The 21,580-nt window shown below is 38.9% G+C and overlaps 1 protein-coding gene and 1 pseudogene across 2 annotated transcripts in view; one reads left to right on the forward strand and one right to left on the reverse strand.

Moving 5' to 3' along the window:
* SAP130 (Sin3A associated protein 130) overlaps positions 1–21,580 on the forward strand; it is an 81,542-nt gene that overhangs the window by 47,150 nt on the left and 12,812 nt on the right. Inside the window, exons 15-18 of one of the 2 annotated variants that reach the window (XM_044913241.1) lie at positions 99–203; positions 12,586–12,944; positions 15,445–15,693; positions 15,878–16,003. In XM_044913241.1, the coding sequence (XP_044769176.1) occupies positions 99–203; positions 12,586–12,944; positions 15,445–15,693; positions 15,878–16,003 (839 nt within the window). The remainder of the gene's footprint in view (positions 1–98; positions 204–12,585; positions 12,945–15,444; positions 15,694–15,877; positions 16,004–21,580) is intronic. The other variant, XM_044913242.1, reaches the window with a different exon arrangement.
* LOC123324471 lies at positions 6,626–6,764 on the reverse strand (annotated as a pseudogene).

Below are 21,580 nucleotides of genomic sequence, written 5' to 3' on the forward strand. Positions count from 1 at the left end.
TGCTTTTATTTTGCCATAGGTATGCCTAGCAACTGTGTACTTCCTATCCTTTAATGCCCTCGGACTGTTGTTTTCTGGGTTTGTCTGGTCTCTTTCAGAATGGCGGTTCGGAAAACCCTCATTCCTCCTCAGCCTCCTGAAGTGGCTAGCCCTCGAGTGGAGAGCTCTATGCGAAGTACATCCGGGTCACCTAGGCCTGCAGGGTAAGCACATAAATGTTATCACTCTTGCTTCCAACTGCACGTTATTGGGGAGGAAAAAGCCTAACACATGTGACAAATCTTAGATAATTTGCCTATGTGCATCTTTTTACATCCACTTTCTAGCTGTGTGACCTGGACATTGCTCAGCCTCTCTGATTATTATTTATGAAATAGCCATATTTATAATATCTGCTTCATAGAATTCTTATGTATATAAATGAAATGATGCATTTAAAGAGGACAGAGCCTGCCTCACAATAATCCCCAGTTATTATTGCTATCAAAAGTGGCATCATGGGGCACCTGGCTGGCTTAGTTGGTCGGTTAAGTGACCGACTCTTGGTTTCGGCTCAGGTCATGACCTCAGAGTCGTGAGATCGAGCCCTGCATTGGACTCTGCACTGAGCACGGAGTCTCCTTGAGATTCTTTCCCCCTCTCCTCCTCCCCCTGCTCATGCTCTCTCTCTCAAATAAATAAAATCTTTAAAGAAAAAAAATGGCATCATGACAGTAGGTAATATATGCTGTTTTCTTTATTCTTTTTAATTTCACAAGTAATGTTATTTTGGGAAAGAGAGAGACAATATAAAAATATTTAAAGTGTAAAGTGAAAATCTTTATCCTGTTCTCTATCCACCTTGCCAGTCTCCCTAGCCAGAATCATATTGATTGGTAACAGTTTTGTTAAGTATCTTTCTACACGTCTTTCTCTATGTAGATTGAGTCTTAAAAACAGGATCTTGCTGATTAGATTGTTCTACATCTTGCAGTTTTTACTTATATCGGTAATAGCTTGCCATGGTGTGATGTATTTATCAACTCCATCATAAAACTTCATTCAAGAAAAAATTACGATTGCCCTGTGTGGGCTAGGTAATGTTTTACAATCTGGGAATATAGGAGAGTGACTAAGACGAAGTGTCCATTCTCCTTAAGCTTATTTTCTAGTAGATGTAGAGAAATCAATATGTGAAGAAAAAGAAGGCAGTGTGAAAGGAATGTAAGGCAATAGGAGGAAGAGATGATGCTGTCTAGAAAGCCTTCTCTGAGCAGAGGTTTAAGAGCACAAAGGAACAGCCACATGCTTCCTGACATCCAACTGCATCGGGCCGAGGAAAGAGCAGGGGCCAAGAATTTGATGTAGGAGGACATGCAGTCGTTACTTTGCACATTAGTGCAGAAAAGTAAAAATAACCATGCAAGGGGAAGCTGTGAAAAATATTAATTTTAGGGGGTGGGGGTTGTGCTTATTCTCTGACCTTTAAAACATTATGAAAATACTCAAAACTCTCTTATCGTCAGTTAACCATATATAGAGAAGTGAAAAAAGTAGTAAAATTAATATTTATTTGGTACACTGTAATTTAAACGAGAAACACTGAGAATTAAAGTTTTATTTCTTTCTAAAAACTAATCAAGAGGAGTTGGAACAGTGCTCGCTGCCTTCACATTGTATAACTCAGTGATGAAAAGCACAGTAGTCCTTCCATGCATTGGTGAATTGTCATGCTCCTTTCTAAGTTTGGATCTGCTTCTGACATTTTATCCTTTGTCTTTTCAATGGTGGCAAATTATCTCCAAGAGTTCCTTTAATGTGAAACTTTTTGCCAGCATCACTTCTAAGGACATCTTCATCCTTTTCATCAAAACCCTCTGCCCTAACTAATGCGTGGAATCCGGGTGCACATTTCACGCAGCATCTTTTTGTTGTTGTTATGTTTATCACCATACATTACATCATTCCAAGTGGAAACTTAATTGCATTTACAATCTGAAGGAATCTGCTCTGTTCAAAAAATGTTTCTATCCAAGCTGAAAATAATACATTAAAACTAAGTGTCACAGTGCATATTTTGCTTGATTCAGGCTTTTTGGATAAAAATAATGTGACCATTCTTCCAGATGTTTTGTCTGTATGGTAGGTAACATCTCACTGTTTTCATTTTTGATTGGTTACCAGCATAGAAAGAATATGCTGGGTTGTGCGAACAAGTCTTTATAATTCTAGGTAAAATATTTGTACCTATTAAACAAAAGTTAAGGAAAAGAAAAACATCTCTGAAAGTAGGTAGGTCTACATAACCTGTTTATCCAGACAGTCTTTTTTTTTTTTTCAAATTTTTTTATTATGTTAATTACCATACATTACATCATTAGTTTTTGATGTAGTGTTCCATGATTCATTGTTTGCATATAACACCCAGTGCTCCATTCAGTACATGCCCACTTTAATACCCATCACCAGGCTAACCCATCCCCTCAACCCCTTCCCCTCAAGAACCCTCAGTTTGTTTCTCAGAGTCCATAGTCTCTCATGGTTCGTCTCCCCCTCCAGTTTCCCCCCTTTCATTTTTCCTTTCCTGCTATCTTCTTTTTTTTTTTTTGAACATATAATGTATTATTTGTTTCAGAGGTACAGATCTGTGATTCAACAGTCTCACACAATTCACAGTGCTCACCATAGCACATACCCTCCCCAATGTCTATCACCCAGCCACCCCATCCCTCCCACCCCCCACCACTCCAGCAATCCTCAGTTTGTTTCCTGAGATTAAGAATTCCTCATAGCAGTGAGGTCACATGATACATGTCTTTCTCTGATTGACTTACTTCGCTCAGCATAATACCTTCCAGTTCCATCCACGTCATTGCAAATGGCAAGATTTCATTCCTTTTGATGGCTGCATAATATTCCATTGTATATCTATACCACATCTTCTTTATCCATTCATCTGTCGATGGACATCTTGGCTCTTTCCATAGTTTGGCTATTGTGGACATTGCTGCTGTAAACATTGGGGTACACGTACCCCTTTCACGCAGCATCTTTTAACTGTGCTAGTAGCTTCACCAGATAGCTTAACATTCATTTATCAAAGTTAATTTATTAACTTTTGAAATAAACCAGTCTTTATTGGCCAGAAAAGGATTTGTTGTTGTTGTTTTTCATTCTCCTTGTAAGTGGCCATTTCCTTTCAGTGTGGCAGCTAGCTTTAACACTTTGGCCTGAATGACTGGGATTCATTCATTCATTCATTCATTCATTCAATAGTCATCAATCCAAAGGAGAAGTAAATACATTTCACCATAGTGGCTTTCTGTTCCTAGTGCAGTCTCAACTAAAAGATGATATGAGATGACTTTACCATCTTTTTAAATATTCATTGGATTCTCTCTACATGGTCCATTCCATATCTTCACAAGCCTAGGGCTCATCCTGTCTTTGCTGTTGCTTGTTCCAAGTCTTTTAATTACATCCAATTTTACTTCCAGAATTACTGTTTTTTCCTGCATTTTCGTTTTTGTTTGCCAGTTCTCACTCTTTCATCCATTATTGTAAAATTTCACCTGGGTTTATCAGTTGAGAAACAAGAGACAGTACAGCTCCACAGTTTGCCGTCTGCATAAACTGAGTAACAGATATGCATTGACCACTCACGGACATACTTCAAAGGAAATGATGTGATTGGTCATAGATCATGATGCATAGCTGTTAGTTACATAGTGATTTGTGGACTGAGAAGCTAGCAGCAAAGTTTGCATAAAGTTGCATAAAGTTTATGTAGCTACTCACAGTTAATATACAGTGGTAACTGAAATTTGAACAGAGTTGGTGGGGGACTAGTGTAATACAGTTATACACTATAGTAGAATTCACACATATCAGGATCTACAAAGTCAGGACTGCCTATATGTTAGGAACACACAAGGAAGGAACAGCAAGAGAAACCAACCTAGAACAAGGGGAGAGTTGCACAACATGGTTCAGAGCTATAACTGAGGGCCAGATGATGTAGGGCTTTGTGGGCCATCCAGAATCCTTTGGATTTTATTCTGGGTGAGACTGAATGCTGTCAGAGGGTTCAGCCATAGGAGTGACATGATTGGACTTATTTTTAAAAGGATTACTCTGGCTACCATGCTAGGAATAAACTGCAAGAAAGCAAAAGTGGAAGCAGGGAGACCAAGTGAGAGATGATGGAACCTTAGACTATCGTAGAGGCTTGGACCAGAATGGAGGTAGTAAAAGTCATAAAAAGAGTTCAGATTCTGGATATGTATTGAAGGTACAGCTGACAGAATTTTCTGATAGAAGGGAAGGAAGCCAGTGATAGCTGAGAGGTTTTGCATGAGCAACTGTAGATAGAAATTATCCTTTCTGAAGTAAGGAAGCCTATGGGAATAACAAGGGGAAAAAAAATCTAAGAGTTTAGTTTTAAATATTTTACTTTTGGGATCTCCAAGTGGTTAGACACAGCCAAGTGGAGATGTCAAGTGTATAGCTGCCTAAAAAATTCCAGAGTAGGTCCATTTCTAGAATTGAAGATAGAAATCTGTTATGCTGGGGATTAAGTTTTGGGAATTACAAGCAGATATATGTTTTTTAACACCATGAGAGTGGAAGAAAGTCCACTGATAGTATAAATAGTAGAAGTGGTACAAAGTGGTACAAAGACCATGCCTTAGGATATGTCATTTTAGGAGATCAGGAAAATGAAAAACTAGAAAAGGAGACTGTATTCCTATACTATGTGATGTTCCCAGATGTGTTGGTGCCATAATTAGTCCTCCATTAGTGAACCCTTAAGGTATTTCCATTTATCACTATAATAAACAAGTAATGCAGTGGATCTTTTTATCATTGAGCCCCTTTGCAAACATTTCTCTGGAATATGTTTCTGGGAGTAGCGTTACTGGGTCAAATTACATGTAGAGTTTAAATTCTGATATCCAATCACTGTACCTATTTATATCCTCATGAAATGTGTTCCCAATTTCTCCACATTGTTGCCAACATTAGATAATAAATTTTACAAATTTAATACATTACCTTTCATTGCTAAGTGTTGTTTTTTGTTTTGTTTTGTTTTTAAGTAGTACTAGAGTTACTTTTAAGGTGCTAGGAAAAAATAGGGTTCCTGAAGGTGAGGAGCACTCTGTGAAGTACAAAAGTATATTCCTTGTAAGCAGCAATATGTGCAGAAATGTGGGTGAGGAGGGGCTATTTGCAGAGTTTTCCCTGGACTGGGTATGGTTCCAAGGTAGGTTGTGGAGGTAGGGCCCTGCACAGGCAGGCACCCAGCTGGCCTTACTTGCAGTTGGCAGTCTGTTTCTGTGGCACCTGAAAGAAGAGAGCATTTGGACTGTGATAAATAACTAGCTGAAATCAGAGCAGTCTCCCCACACTCCCACGCCCAAGTGAAAGGAATCTCATGTAAATTGCTGTTTTTAGGAATAGCCCAACTCATTCACTGATGAGTAATAAAAGGATATTCATGGGAAGACAACTAAAATTAAAAAGTAGAAAAAGAGCAACAAAATATACTCAATTGTTCAGTAAGAACACTTACCAGAAAAGCAGGACAGATGAAACTTATTTTAAAAATCTGACTGTGAATTCAAATTACTTAATGAAGTCAGCACCACCTCAGTGAAGGAAAACACTCAAAGATGAAATGCAGACTCCCAAGACTAAATGACAGAACATGAAGGGGTGACATGTAAAGGGACAGAACTCAGTAAAGACCTAGAAGAGACCACAAAATGAAGGTAAAATTAAAATAGAAAACAGTGTAGACATAGAGGATAGAAATGAAAAAAGTGAGCAAAATTTTAAAAAGAAGCAAAAACCATGTAGAACATACTATGATACAAGTAAGATCTAACATACATATGTCAGCATCTCAGAAACCAATATGTGATTTAAAATTGAGGACACATTAATATTATCATTAATGTATTTTTAAGTGGTACACAAAATTTGGTGTATAATTACTGGCAGCTTAGATTCAGTGAAATACTGAAGTCGAGTGGTGTTGTTTGGAGATAGTAGGGTGGTGGTAAAGGGAGGGCGGGAGACTTCTCAGTACATCTTTTGAAACATGAATATATTACTAATTCAAAGCCAAAAGAATAAGGAAAATTAAAATATTATGAAACAGAAGATAGATTTAGGAAGTAAATCCAAAAACTGTTCAAATAAATTTAAAAATTGAATTTTAAAAGAAGTCACATAATACTACAAGGCTATTATGTATGCTTAGGTGTTTTCTGTCAGTCACTAATTCATCCTCATACTCCCCACCAAACTTAAAGAAATCCTCCAAATACAGGCAGATCTGTCAGATATCTCAGTTCCATTTTTTTCTTGATTATATCCCTCCCTCCTTGAAGCCTTGCTTCTACCTACTCCAGTCTGCACTGGTTACTCTCTGGACTTGGTGCCCAGCTATTATCCCTGGTGTTTCCTTTGTCCATCATTCTCTGAATTCCCTTCAACTCATCCCTGGTGCCTGTATACTTCCTTTTCCTTGGTTTACTCTGATTTGTTAGAGGATGTCTTTTGTGGCAGAGAAGGAGTACATAAGATGTCAGGGTTTTTTTGCATATCAGATAATGGCTTTATTCTGCCCTCACTCTTTACTTGTAGCAAGAATTACTATCAAACTCCACTCATTGAGCCAGAGACCCTTGCGGTGTTAGTGAAAGACTTGCCCCTCAGGTAGCACACTACCTACACTTGTGAGTTCATCGATCAGTGGCCTCAACTGCTATCGCATAGATCTCTGAGGCTCTGTTTATTTTTCTTCCTGTACACCTCGCCCCCTCCTTTTTTTAGTTTCTCAGACTGGATAATCTCAATTGACCTATCTTTGAGTTTATTGATTCCTTCTAATGATTGCTGGAATACACATTTTTTTTTAAACTGCCATATTTTTTTTTAAGTAATCTCTATACCCAATGTGGGGTTCAGAGTACCCCAAGATTAAGAGTTGGGTGCTCTACCGACTAAGGAAGGCAGCCAGGCGCTCCTGAACTATACTTTTGAGTCCAGTTTTTTTTTCCTTTCTGCTCTTAACTTTTCAAATGCAGAATTCCTTTTTTGTTTTTTTTTTTTTTTTTTTTTTTTAATAATTTCTGTCTCTTTATTAATCTGTTTGCTGAGACATCATTTTTATGCTGTTCTTTAGCCATGATCTCCTTTAGTTTTTTAAACATATTTATAATAGCTGACTTAAATTCTTTGACTAGTAAGTCTGACATCTCTGCATCCTCGGTGACAGTTTTATTGCTTGCTTTTTTCCCCGTGTTTGAACAGTGCATTCTTGTTTCTTTACATACCTAGGAATTATTGTTGAAAACTGGGCATTTTGAACAGTATAATGTAGCAGCTCTGAAAATCAGATTCCCACCACCACCCCCCCCCCCAGGTTTTTTTGTTGCTGCTTGTAGTTGTGGTTGTTTGTTTAGGGACTTTTATAAAATAATTCTTTAAAATCATTATCTTTGTCTAGCGTGACCACTGAATTCTCTGTTAGCTTTGTAGTCAGCTAATGATTGAACAGATTTCCTTGAATGTCTGGAACCAATAAGTCTCCCCATGTTTTTGTTTTGTTTTTTTAAAGGTTTTATTTATTTATTTGACAGAGACACAGTGAGAGAGGGAACGCAAGCAGGGGAGTGGGAGAGGGAGAAGCAGGCTCCCACTGAGCAGGGAGCCCGATGCGGGGCTCAATTCGAGGACCCTGAGATCATGACCTGAGCTGAAGGCAGACGCTTGATGACTGAGCCACCCAGGCGCCCCAAGTCTCCCATGTTTGCCAAGGGCCTCTGTGTGTGTCTTAGGATGGCACATTAACACTGAGGCAGGCAGTTTTACATCTCTGTCTTAACTTTTTTTCTTCCTGCTTGCACAGAGCCTCACACTCAGCCAGAGGTAAGAACTTGGGTCCCTCTCAGTTCTTTCCTGGGCATAAGTACAGTCCAGGGTATACACATAGTCCTACAAGTATATGTTGCTTTCTAAATTGCCAGAAATACATTGGAGCTTTTCAAAGCACCTGTGGACATTTTATTCTCCAATTTTTCTTTTAAAGCTTTTTGGGTAGCTTATTATTTGCCCTACCTATTACCATCCTATCAGTCATTTGGGAAACTGATCAGTTACGTACCAGCAAACTGTAAGGAAAAAGCTGTTTACACTGGACAGGCCAGGTCAAATAAGACAGTCTGGCAAATGGGAACAACCAGACAGGTTATATAATGATAGTTCTCTGGTAGAGAGGGTTTGCAGGGGCTCTAATCCCTCTCGTAGCTGCCAGGCTGCTGGTTTTCACTGTGAGCATGGACTCTTGGTTTGCATGCCTATCATGGTGGTAGAGATGAAGGAACAGAAATAGGGCAAGTTATAACCCTCAGAGTTTACTGGTCTTACTGAGGTTCAGCTAATTTTCTTGATTAATTTTGCCAGATTATTAATTTCCAGAATTCTGAAAACATTGCATCTGGCATTTTTGTCAGTTTTGCTTTTATGAAAGAGAATTTTCAGAGATTGTTACTGCCACATTTTTGCTGATATTTCTGGTTGTTTTATTGTTTAATTCTCTTTAATTCCAGAATAATCCTAACCTGTACCCAACCCCTATTTACTTATTTTGAAATAATTTAAGACTCGCAGAAGTTATAAAAGTAATACAGAAAGTTCCCATGTACCCTTTACCCAGCTTCCCCCCAATGATTACATCTTACATAACCCTTGTACTTTTTCAAAATGAAAAAATTGGCGGGGCGCCTGGGCGGCTCAGTTGGTTAAGCATCTGCCTTCAGCTCAGTTTGTGATCTCAGGGTCCTGGGATCGAGGGTCCTGGGAAGGAGCCCCATGTGGGCTCCCTGCACAGCGGGGAATCTGCTTCTCCCTCTCCCTTTGCCCCTCCCCCTGCTTTTGTGTGTGTGTGTGTGTGTGTGTGTATGTGCACATACGTGCGCACTCCCTCAAATAACTAAAATTATTAAAAAGAAAAGATTGGCATTAATACAGTGCTGTTGACTAACTATAAATCTTATTAAAATGTCACCAGTTTTTTTTCCTTTCGTGTACACTACTTTGAAATTTCATTTATGAATAGATTTATGTAACCATTATCATAATCAGAATGTGAATCTGTTTTGTTACCACAAAGACATTCCCTTATTTACAACCATACCCTTCCCCCAGGGGCACCTGAGTGGCTCAGTCGTTAAGCTTCTGCCTTGGGCTCAGGTCATGGTCCCAGAGTCCTGGGATGGAGCCCCACATTGGGCTCTCTGCTCAGCGGGAAGCCTGCTTCTCCCTCTCCCACTCCCCCGGCTTTTGTTCGCTCTCTCGCTGTGTCTCTCTCTGTCAAATAAATAAATAAAATCTTTAAAAAAAAAAAAAAAATACCCTTCCCCCAAACCTAACACCTTGTCATTTAGCTGTGCCACCACTAGAATTTTGTCATTTTGAGACTTTTGTGTAAATGGAATCTCATGAGTTACTTATTTATATAATTATGTATTTGTAATTATATAAATACATATTTCTTATACAGTGACCTAATGATGCTGGCTTATTTTCACCCAACATAGTACTTTTGAGATCCATCCAAATTATAGCGTGTATCAGTAGTTTGTTCTTTTTAGAGTGGGTAATGATACATCATATGGATGTACCAGAATTGCTTATCCATTTGTTTATTGAAGTTCATGGGGGTTATTTCTGGTTTGAGGTTATTACAAATAAAGCTGCTACGAACAGTCATGTACAACTTTCTTGATAGACATACATTTTCATTTCTCTGGGATAAAAATCCCAAGAGTGCAGTTGCTAAGTTACATATATTTTTCATTTTGTAAGAAACTTCCAAACCGTTTTTGCAGAAGTGGCTGTACCATTTTAAATTCCCACCTGCAGCATGTGAGATCCTTTTATTCTAAAACCTTGCTAAACTCGTTTATTAGTGCTAGGAGTTTTTTGTAGATCAAGTTCCTCCACATCCTTTCCTATGCTTCCTGTTAAGAAGTTTTTAAATTTTCTTTTCACTATTCTGTTAGGGGTATGTTGGCAAATCATTGAGGCTTTAATTTGCATGTCTCTAATGGCTACTGGTATTGAATATCTTTTCTTTTTTTTTTTTTTAAGATTTTATTTATTTATTTGACAGAGACACAGCGAGAGAGGGAACAGAAGGAGGGGGAGTGGGAGAGGGGGAAGCAGGCTTCCCGTGGAACGGGGAGCCCGATGCGGGGCTCGATCCCAGGACCTTGGGATCATGACCTGAGCCGAAGGCAGATGCTTAACGACTGAGCCACCCAGGCACCCCCTTGAATATCTTTTTCATGTGCCTCTTTGTCTCCTGGATATTTCTTTATTGAAGTGTCTGTTCATTGTTCATGTTTCTTGCTCATTTTCTGACGAGATTGTATGTTTTTTAGTATTGAGTTTACAGAGTTGTTTATATATTGTGAATATAATTCTTTTATCATACATATATGTTTTGGTTTGTATGTTTGTCTTAAACATTTTTAAGTGTACATTTCATTGGCGTTAATATTCTCACTACTGTGCAACCATCTCCAGATCTTTTTGATCTTGCAGAACTGCAGCTCTACCCATTATTCAACCACTCCCATTTTCCCTACCCCCAGCCCCTGGGAGCTACTATTCTACTTTCTTTTTCAATAAATTTGGCTACTCTGGGTACCTCATATAAATGGAACTAACAATGTGTTCACAGATATTTTTTTTCAATCTGCGCCTTGTCTTTTTAACCTCTTGAAATTGTCTTTAGCAAAGCAAAAGTTTTTAATTTGATAAAACCCAATTTATCATTTTTTTTCTTTTAGATTGTGCTTTTGGTATCATGTCTAAGATCTCTTTACATAGTCCTATGGGTTTTTTGTATTTTTTATAAAACTTTTATAGTTCTACATTTTACACTCAGATTTATGACCTGTGTTGAATTCATTTTTGTGTGTGGTGTGAGGTTTGGTTTGATGTTGAATTTTTTGCCTATGGAAATCCAGTTGTTCTTGGACTTGAACTTGAGGGGTACTGTTTTGTATTGCTTTTCCTATCCTGAATTTTTAGGATTACTAATCCATGCTATAAGTAGGTAAGCCTTTACAGCTATTAAGTGAAATATTTTATTGGTGTGCCTGGCTGGCAGTAGAGCATGTGACTCTTGATCTCAGGGTCATGAATTCAAGCCCCACGTTGGGTATAGAAACTACTTAAAAATAAAAATTTTTTTTTTTTTTAAGATTTATTTATTTGAGGCGTGCCTGGGTAGCTCAGTCAGTTGGGCGGCTGCCTTTGGCTCAGGTCATGATCTCAGGGTCCTGGGATGGAACCCCACGGCAGGCTCCCTGCTCAGTGGGAGTCTGCTTCTCCCTCTGGCCCATCCCCCACTCATGCTCTTGCGCACACTGTCTCTCTCTCAAATAAATAAAATCTTTATTAAAAAAAAAGATTTATTAGAGAAAGTGCATGCACACGCATGGGGGTGCGGTGTGCAGGTGGGGGGAGGGGCAGAGGGAGAGAATCTTAAAGCAGACTCCCCACTGAGCACAGATTCCTGAACCAGGGCTCAATCTCACAACCCATGAGATCATGACTTGAGCCGGAACCAGGAGTCTGACACTTAACTGACTGAACCACCCACGTGCCACAAAAATAAAACCTTTAAAAGCATATACATATATATACATATGTATGTTTTACTGAAAAAAAGGTTTAAGAATAATTTATAATGACATGAGTGAATATTTCCAATAAAACTAAAAAAATAGATATACAGTTTTTTGGGTTTTTTTGTTTTTTAAGATTTTATTTATTTATTTGACAGAGCGAGAGAGCACAACTAGGCAGAGAGGCAGGCAGAGGGAGAGGGAGAAGCAGGCTCTCCACTGAGCAGGGAGCCCAACATGGGGCTCGATCCCAGGACTCTGGGATCATGACCTGAGCCGAGGGCAGCCGCTTAACCGACTGAGCCACCCAGGCACCCCAGATACACAGTTTTAAAATTAAATTTGTAGCTACTTTAGATACCTAGAGTATTCTGGTAAAATACACTGGAAGGTTGTAAGACCGATGCCTCTGGGTAGAGGACTGGGTGTGTAAAGTGGAGAAAAATTATTTTCAGTTTATTTTCTTTTGGTCTTTGCCATGTATGTGAGTTTCCTCTTCTATAAGAAATGGGTTTACGAGAAACTACAGAGTGTAAATACAATTGTGATTTTAAAAAACAAGAAATTTCCTAAGAACATATGCATTAAGGAATTCTGGGAGAAAAAAAGACACTATCACAGTGAAAATTGGTTGCCTTTTGATGACGTGACTTTGAGTGATTTCGTTAAAATGTTATTTTCTAAGTTAATTTTATTACTGCTCATAAAATTTGGTGGGGGTGGCACAAGGAAGGGATATTTTTAAAACTTAAATTTCCTTTAAAGCTTACCTTAAAGTTCAACTTCTAGAATCAAGTAGTAGAGTCTAAGTTGTGCTACACATTGTACAAAAAGACCTGGACAAACACCCACCCTCTGAGATGTTTGCTGCATTATCTTTGCTTTTGTGTTTCAGTGCCAAGCCTAAGTCAGAGATCCACGTATCGATGGCCACTCCAGTTACTGTGTCCATGGAAACTGTGTCCAGTCAAAATAATGATCAGCCCACCATTGCAGTCCCTCCCACGGCTCAGCAGCCTCCACCGACCATCCCAACCATGATCGCAGCCGCAAGCCCCCCATCACAGCCAGCTGTCGCCCTCTCAACCATTCCGGGAGCGGTCCCTGTCACTCCCCCCGTCACTACCATTGCGGCTGCCCCTCCGCCATCAGCTGCTGTAGCTGGCAGTCTCTCTTCTGTGTTGGGCACTCCGGTACCTGAGATAAAAGTTAAAGAGGAAGTGGAACCAATGGACATCATGAGGCCGGTCTCTGGTAGGTTCATTCATGGAGTTCTCTTCATTGGCACGTGCTACTTCCTCTTTACCTGACTCTCCTCGAGGGCCAGACTCTTGCGTGACCCTCAGTTGTGAAGCCTGACCCTTTAGTGCCCGTTGTAAGTTTGCATGTCATTCATTTTAAGAAGGGGACTGCTAGGCTCCTTTGGAAACTAAAACCATTTCTGCTGCCCTTTTAGTATCAATTTTATTTCTTACCAAAATCATAAAAAAGATTAACATTTCCCCAAGAATATCCTTAAATAAAGCTTCTGTGGTTGTATTGTTTTCTATTTCTCATTTTGGTTTTGAGTCTTCTTTTTTTCTTAATGTAGTTAAAGCATTCCCTGTTTTGCTTCGTTTTGGAAAAACTGGTTATTTCAGTGTTACGTTATTGTTCATTCTGGTCTCTCTTTCTGATTTTTCATTATTTCCTTCCTCTACTAAATTTCATTTAAGTTTCTTTTTTTTCTAGTTCTTTGTGGTATAATGTTAAGTTGTTTATTTGAACTTTTTTCCGTTATTTATTATAAACATTTAGAGTATAAAAAAAATTAAAAATAGAAAAAAGGGTCAAAATAAGATCATAGCTAAGTGCTGATTATTTACGATTTATTCCCTGCCAAGTTTTGTTGCCCTGTTACACAGTGAAGCAAGATTTATGTTGTTGAAACTTGATAAACTTACATGTGATTAGTAAAATCATAAAACTCCTCACTGCTTTCTTTCCCTCCTTTCCTCAACTCTAAACGTCCAGTGTGTAAAATGCAGGTCGCTTTGGAGGTTTTCTTTTTGTTTGTTTATATGTTAGTAATTTATTGAGAAATGTTCCTTCCCCTGACTACAAAAATAGCATTTAATGAACAAAATTTATGAAATACAGATAAGGCCAAAGTGGAAGGCAAGTCATTTTAGCCGGCACTGCCCTCTTACCATACCCTGTGCTGTTTGTTCAGTAAGAGGTGTGGTGGTGCTGTGTCTGCAGTTGTTAAACCTGCTGTTTGTTTTCATTCATTATGCCCTGAAATATTCTTCTATGTTACCCATATTTAGCCTCAGCACTTTGTTGAAAGACACCACGGATAATCCAGGAGGGGAAATGAAATGTTTTCAATTTTACTGTTCTTCTCTCTTGATTTCAATAGCCTCTTAACCTCTCTGTGCTAGGAAGTTGTTAGTAATCACACCTTAAACTGTAGGGCTCTACGCCAGGTACTGATGATACAGCCTTATACAAAACAAGTACATCTCCATCATCTTGCAGCTTACATTTTACTAAGGGAGAGAAACCGCCAAATAAAGCAGTGACAAAATACAGGTATACCTCAGGGAGATTGTGGGTTCATTTCCAGATCACCACAATAAAGCAAGTATTGCAATAAAGTGAATATCACAATAAAGCAAGTCAAATGAATTTGTTGATGTCCCAGTACATAAAAAAGTTATGTTTACACAATACTACAGTCCATTAAGTGTACAATAGCATTATGTCTTTAAAAACAATGTACATACTTCACTGAAAAAAGTTTATTGCTAAAAATTGCTAACCATCATCTGAGCTTTCAGTGAGTCATAATCAGTGATCACAACCACCATAACAAATATAATAATAATGAAAAAGTGTGAAATAGAGAATTACCAAAATGTGATACAGAGACATGAAATGAGAAAATGCTATTGGGAAAATGGTGCTGATAGACTTGTTTAACACAGGGTGGCTACGAACCTCCAGTTTTTGAAAAATGCAATATCTGCGAGGTGCAGTGAAGCGAAGCACAATCAAGTGAGGTATGGCTCTGTAAGGGAAAGTTAGGGCTGGGGCTGTGATTTTAAGAAGAGCTTTAAAGGGAGGGCCTCACTGAGGAAGTGATCTTTGAACAGAGACATTAAAAAAGATGAAGTGCTAGTCATTAGGATATCTGGAACAAGAACATTCCGGGCCTCAGAAGCATGCCTAGTATGCTCAGAATAGCAAAGACAGTTCAGGTAGACAGTCCAGGGATGTGGACTTCATAAAATCATTAGGGATCCAGGCTCCTATCACCCCTAGTTTGACCCTCATGCTTTTGATTCAGGATAGCTGCTAGAACTCTAGCTATCATATCTGAGTTCCAGGGTGACAAGACAAGGAACAGAAGGTCACACGTTCTTTTAAGGTAACTTACTAAAAGTGCTACAACACACTTCCGTTTTCATATGGCCGCACCTATCTGTAAAGGAGGCAAGTAAATAGAGTCTTTCAGCTGAATGGCAGTGTGTCCATCTCCAAATGTGAGGGTTCTCATTCTAAGGATGGTGAAGTTGTGGTATCTTAGAAAGCAGTTGGCACCCTCTGCCCTAAGTAGAGTGCTTAGCACAGTGCCAGGCACATAGGAAGACTCAGTAAGTGGTAGTTATCTTTTCTGTCTTCTTAACCATTCTCATTGGTTGGAAATCAAGTGAAGCTTTCCATTATTTTGGGATTCTCATACATGTATGTACTCTTTTTCCTATGACAGCAGTTCCTCCCCTGGCTACCAGCACTGTGTCTCCATCTCTTGCGTTGCTGGCTAACAACCTGTCCATGCCTACAAGTGACCTACCACCTGGTGCCTCCCCAAGGAAGAAGCCTCGAAAGCAACAGCACGTGATTTCAACAGAAGAAGGGGATATGATGGAGACAAACAGCACTGATGATGAGAAATCCACGGCCAAGAGTCTTTTGGTCAAGGCTGAGAAACGCAAGTCTCCACCCAAGGAGTATATTGGTAATGGTCACTTGGGCTAGCTATTATCGTGTGAGGCTTTCCCACTTAAGTCAGGAGTCTATCGCTGAGGCTGTTTACAGAATTGGGTTTCACTTAGGGATCACTTCTTGGAGTTATACTGGGAGGATTCTTGACAATATATAATAAGTTATTTAGTATCTTCCTTTTCTTTTCTTCTGAATAGATGAAGAAGGTGTGAGGTATGTCCCAGTGCGTCCAAGACCTCCCATTACTTTGCTCCGTCACTATCGGAACCCCTGGAAGGCTGCTTACCACCACTTTCAGCGGTACAGTGATGTCCGGGTTAAAGGTTAGTTGCATGAAATTGGTCTTTCATTTAACTATAATCACAGTAGAATAGGAAGCTAGAATTATAATTTTCTAGTTTCCAAAAACCCAAGTGGTGACAGGATGACCTCTTTAGCACCCAGGGTAGTTGCGGAAGAGCTGTACTAGATTGTTATTTGACATAGTCCACACTGGTCCTGAGGATGTCAGATGTACATACGTTGTAAGCCCCAGGAAGTTTATTTTCGAAAAGACCTTTTGTTTAACATATGTGAAGCTCTTGAAATAGTCCAGGGCATACACTCAGTAAATGGTTTTGTTGTTGTGCTTGAGAATTACATTTTTTTTTTTTTTTAAGATTTTATTTATTTATTTGACAGACACAGCGAGAGAGGGAACACAAGCAAGGGGAGTGGGAGAGGGAGAAGCAGGCTTCCCGCGGAGCAGGGAGCCTGATGCGGAGCTCGATCCCAGGACCTTGGGATCATGACCTGAGCCGAAGGCAGACGCTTAACGACTGAGCAGCCCAGGCGCCCCAGAGAATTACATTTTAATAAACCCACATATAGTAAAAACAGCTGATCGTACTTTGCAAGTATCTACAAATATTTCTACTGATAGGCTTTTTAAGCATCATTAATCTCAAATGTAATTGCACAGAGAAGTGTAAGTTTTCAGAGAATTGGTCACATTCCCCACTCCCTCGCATAAATTCTACTTGGAAATTTCTCTGAGGGTTTCCTTTTTGAAGCCTCAAGATGACTCAGAGTTGGATGGTATTGTCTAATGTCTGCAAGGGGGGGGTGAGGGTTCTGACAATTTAGTCTCTGAATGGAAGTACCAAGGTGGCTGCCCTTGCAGCAGTTCTTCCTCATGAAATACCTTGAGCTCTGAAAACAAGCTAGATTTCCAAAGGTCAGGGAGTGGTGGCCTTTAATGGAAGAAGGACATGGGCTACTAAACATCTCTTCACATCACAAGAATTCCATATCATACCAGGAAAGTGTTTTAAAGTATTGCCTGGTAACATTTTAAGCCATTCTGAAAGATTGTTACGGCTTTCTGGGACTCATTCTTCAAAAACTATCTCAGGAAAGGTAATATGACAGCTGAAAGTATTGATACAAATAGGCTCTTGACTATTAGACTTTATTTTTTGTGTGTTAAAGATTTTATTTATTTGACAGAGGGAGACACAGCGAGAGAGGAAACACAAGCAGGGGGAGGGAGAGGGAGAAGCAGGCTTCCCGTGGAGCAGGGAGCCCGATGCAGGGTTCGATCCCAGGACCCTGGGATCATGACCTGAGCTGAAGGCAGACGTTTAACGACTGAGCCACCCAGGTGCCCCGACTATTAAACTTTATTGATCTGCTTTGCCCAAGCTTTAAAATCATGTTCATATAAATCAAGATGGAATAGTAAAAATTGGTCAGGTAATTTCATAAAAAGGAAAGAAAAGAGAAACGGAAGAACAAAAAATGCAGGAAATAAACAGAAAGCAAATAATAATATGGCAGACTTAGCTTTACATATCAGTAATTACCTTAAATAGTCTGAACATACCAATTAAAACGCCAGTTGGCAGAGTGGATCCACAAAATGATCCAGCTCCATTCTGTCTTTAAGAAACTCACTTCAGATTCAGTGACAAGTAGATTGACAGTAACAGGATGGAAATAATACATAGAATGCAAAAATAAAGCAAGAGTGGCTGTGTTAATGTCAAATCAGGTAGACTTCAGAGGAGAGAAAATTACTAGAGACAAAGAAGGACATACTAATAAAGTACTGAACAGAAATGAAGAGCTTCAGAATATATGAAGCAAGAATAGGACAGCTAAAAGGAGAAGTAGGCAAATGAGCAGTGGTAGTTAGAACTTCAACACCCTGCTCTCAGCAACTAGTAAAACTACTTGACAAAAAATCCGCAAGGACTACACACCACCACATCTAACAGACCTTTAATACACTCCCAACAGCAGCAGAATGCATGTTGTATCAGGTGCCTGCAAAACATAGATAAATCATATCCTGGATCATAAAATATAAACATCAACAAATTTAAAAGAATTGAAATCATACAGGGTATCTTCATTGACCAGAATGGAATCAAACTAAAAACCAGTAAGAGAAAGATAACAGAAAATTCCTTGAACACACAAACCGCCAAAACTCAACCAGAAGCAAATAGACATTCTGGTTAGTCATAACCAATGAATGAGTTGTACCCATAGTTTTGAAGCTTCCAAACAGAAATCTCTATTTTCAGATACTTTAACTGGGAAATTCCACTAAACTTTTTTTTTTTTTTTAAGATTTTCTTTATTTGAGAGAGAGAGAATGAGAGAGAGCACATGAGAGGGGGAGGGTCAGAGGGAGAAGCAGGCTCCCCGCCGAGCAGGGAGCCCGATGCGGGACTCGATCCAGGGACTCCAGGATCATGACCTGAGCCGAAGGCAGTCGCTTAACGAACTGAGCCACCCAGGCGCCCTCCACTAAACTTTTAAAGAGGAATCAACACCAGTTTCTATAATCTCTTCTAAAATATAGGAGGAAGCATTTCCATATTAATTTTATGAAGCCAGTATTTTCCTGACACAAAAATCAGACAAGGAGAGTACAAATATAGAAAACTAATTATCAGTATTCTTCATGAATACAGATGCAAAAATCTTTAACAAAATGTTAGTAAATTAAATACAGCAACATATAAATAGCATTTTATACCTTGATTGAGTGGGGTTTGTACCAGTTATGCAAGGCTGGGTCATCATTTGAAAATCAGTGATTCACCATTATTAACAAGCTGTATTAATTTCCTAGGGCTGCCATAACAGAGTACCACAAACTCAATGGTCTAAAATTACACATTTATTCTCTCAGAGTTCTGGAGGCTAGACATCCAAAATCAAGGTGTCAGCAGAATCATGCTCTCTCTCAGGGCTGTAGAAGAGAATCCTTCCTTGCCTCATTTTAGCTTCTGCTGGTTGCCAGCAATCCTTAGTATTATTTGGCTTGTCACTACATCATTCCAGTTTCTGCCTCTATCTTCACATAGCGTTCTTTTCTGTGTCTCATCTCTTTCTTTGTCTCTTTACAAGGACATCTGTCATTGATTTAGGGCCTCCTCTAATTCAGTAAGACTTCTTCTTGCTCGATTACATCTGCAAAGGCCCTTTTCCCAAATAAGGTCACCTCTATAGGTACAAGGGTTAGGACTTCAACATGTCTTTTGAGGGGACACAGTTCAACCCATAGCAAAAGCTAAAGAAGAAAAATAAACATAATCATATCAACTGATGCAGAAAAATTATTTGACAAAATTCAATACTTTTTCATAATCTCTCAAAAACAGGGAAAGAAGACTTCCTTAACTTGATAAAAAGTCTGCAACACACCTACAACTAACATTATGTTTAACAGTGAAAGACCGAATGTTTTCTACCTGAGATTAGCCAAAAGACTAGGCTGTCCTCCGATCTCTCTCTCACTACTCTTACTCAGCGTTAGTACTGGAAGTTCTAGACACCACGTTAAGTCAAGAAAGAGATAAAGGACTATATGGGTTGGGAAGGAATAAATAAAACTGTCTCTATTTGCAAATGACATCACTGTCTACATACAAATCTCCAGGATTCCACAAAAAAAAAAAAACAAAAAAAACCTCCTGGAACTAGTAAATGAGTTCAGCAAGGTCACAGGATACGATGTCAGCACACAAAAATCAATTTTAATTTTAGATATTTGGAATGAACTTGTGCAAACTGATATTGAAAACATAATGACATTTGCAGTTGATCCTCCAGAAATGACCTATTTAGGTATAAATCTAGCAAAACATTACAGGATGTGTTTGCTATAAACTACAAAATGCTGATAAAAGAGATCTGAATAAATGAAGAGACATGCAATGTTCAAGGATTTGAAACTCAACATAAAGATGTAAGTTTTCCCTAGACTGATCAATAGATTTAATACAGTTCTACCAGACTCACAGAAAGGTTTTTGTAGACACAGTAAATCTTATTTTAAACTTTATATAGAAAGTAGAATAGTTAAAATAACCTTGAAAAACAAGAGAAATCATTTTTTCTGATATTAAAGCATAGTTTATCTACAGTAGTTTAAACAGGGTGGTATTTGCAGAGGGATATACATATAAATGACTGGAGTGGAATGGAAAATGCAGAAATAGACCCAGACAAATATGCTTAACTGATTTTTGACCCAATGAAAAAAAAATTCAGTGGAGGAAGGAGAGTCTTATTTTCAACAAATGGTGCTGGACATCCATAAGTTTAAAAAAAAAGAGAGCCAAAGACCCTAACTTAATCCTCACACCTTATACAGAAGATAACTTAAAATGGATAATAGAGGGGTGCCTGGGTGGCTCAGTCGTTAAGCGTCTGCCTTCAGCTCAGGTCATGATCCCAGGGTCCCGGGATCGAGCCCCACATCGGGTTCCCTGCTCGGCGGGAAGCCTGCTTCTCTCTCTCCCACTCCCCCTGCTTGTGTTCCTGCTCTCGCTATCTCTCTCTGTCAAATAAATAAATAAAATCTTTAAAACGGATAATAGATTTAAATATGAAATGTAAAACTACTAAACTTTTAGAAGAAAACCCAAGATAAAGTCTTCACGACCTAGGGCATGGTGAACAGTTCCTAGACATGACACCAAAAACACTGTCCACAAAAGGAAAGGAAAATAAATTGGACTTAATAAAAACTTTTTATCTCTGAAAGATCCTGTTAGGAAGATGGAAAGACAAACTATAGACTGGGAGAAAGTATTACCAAACCACATATCTCATAAAGGGCTCATATCTAGAATATATGTATTAGGAACTTTCAATACTTAACAGTAAATAAAAACCATAATCCAATTAGAAAATGGACAAAAAGGCATGAAGAGACATTTCACCAAAGAGGATAACTTGGATGACATGCACAAGAAGATGTTCAAGGGAATAGAAATTTCCAGGCCTTAAGTGTGGTCTGCACATAGACTTTCTTACAGAGTTTAATTTGGTGGGTGAAGGAGTAACTTTATAATGGATATACCTGACAAAACACCACCTCAGCCAGGTGCTCAAGGTCAATATGAATAGTGAAAAATCATGTTTAATAGTATACCCTTCTGTTCGAACTTAAGCAACTGTCCGTATACAGTGCTATGTGTGTAAGGTGTTTTATATATAAACCTGCTAATAACTACAAATCAAGAACTGGTAATAGATACGCAATAAATAAAGAGAAAGTAATCCAAGTATATCACTAAAGAAAGCCAGTGAACCATGAGAGAAGAGAACAAGAGAAGAAAGCAACAGAGAAAAACCACAAAAACAACCATAAAACAAGTAACAGCGGGTACCTGGGTGGCTCAGTCGGCTGAGCATGAAACTCTTGATTTTGGCTCAGGTCATGATCTCAGGGTCATGAGATCAAGCCTTCGTGCGATTCTTCCTCTTCCTCTGCCCCACCTTTCCCACCACCCTCCTCATGTGCATGCTTTCACTCTCTGGGAAAAAAAATAAGCTAACAAAATGGCATATTGATACCTATCAATAATTACTTTGAATGTAAATGGACTAAACATTCC

The sequence above is a fragment of the Neomonachus schauinslandi genome, chromosome 3, assembly GCF_002201575.2.
Source record: "Neomonachus schauinslandi chromosome 3, ASM220157v2, whole genome shotgun sequence".
NCBI lineage: Eukaryota > Metazoa > Chordata > Mammalia > Carnivora > Phocidae > Neomonachus > Neomonachus schauinslandi.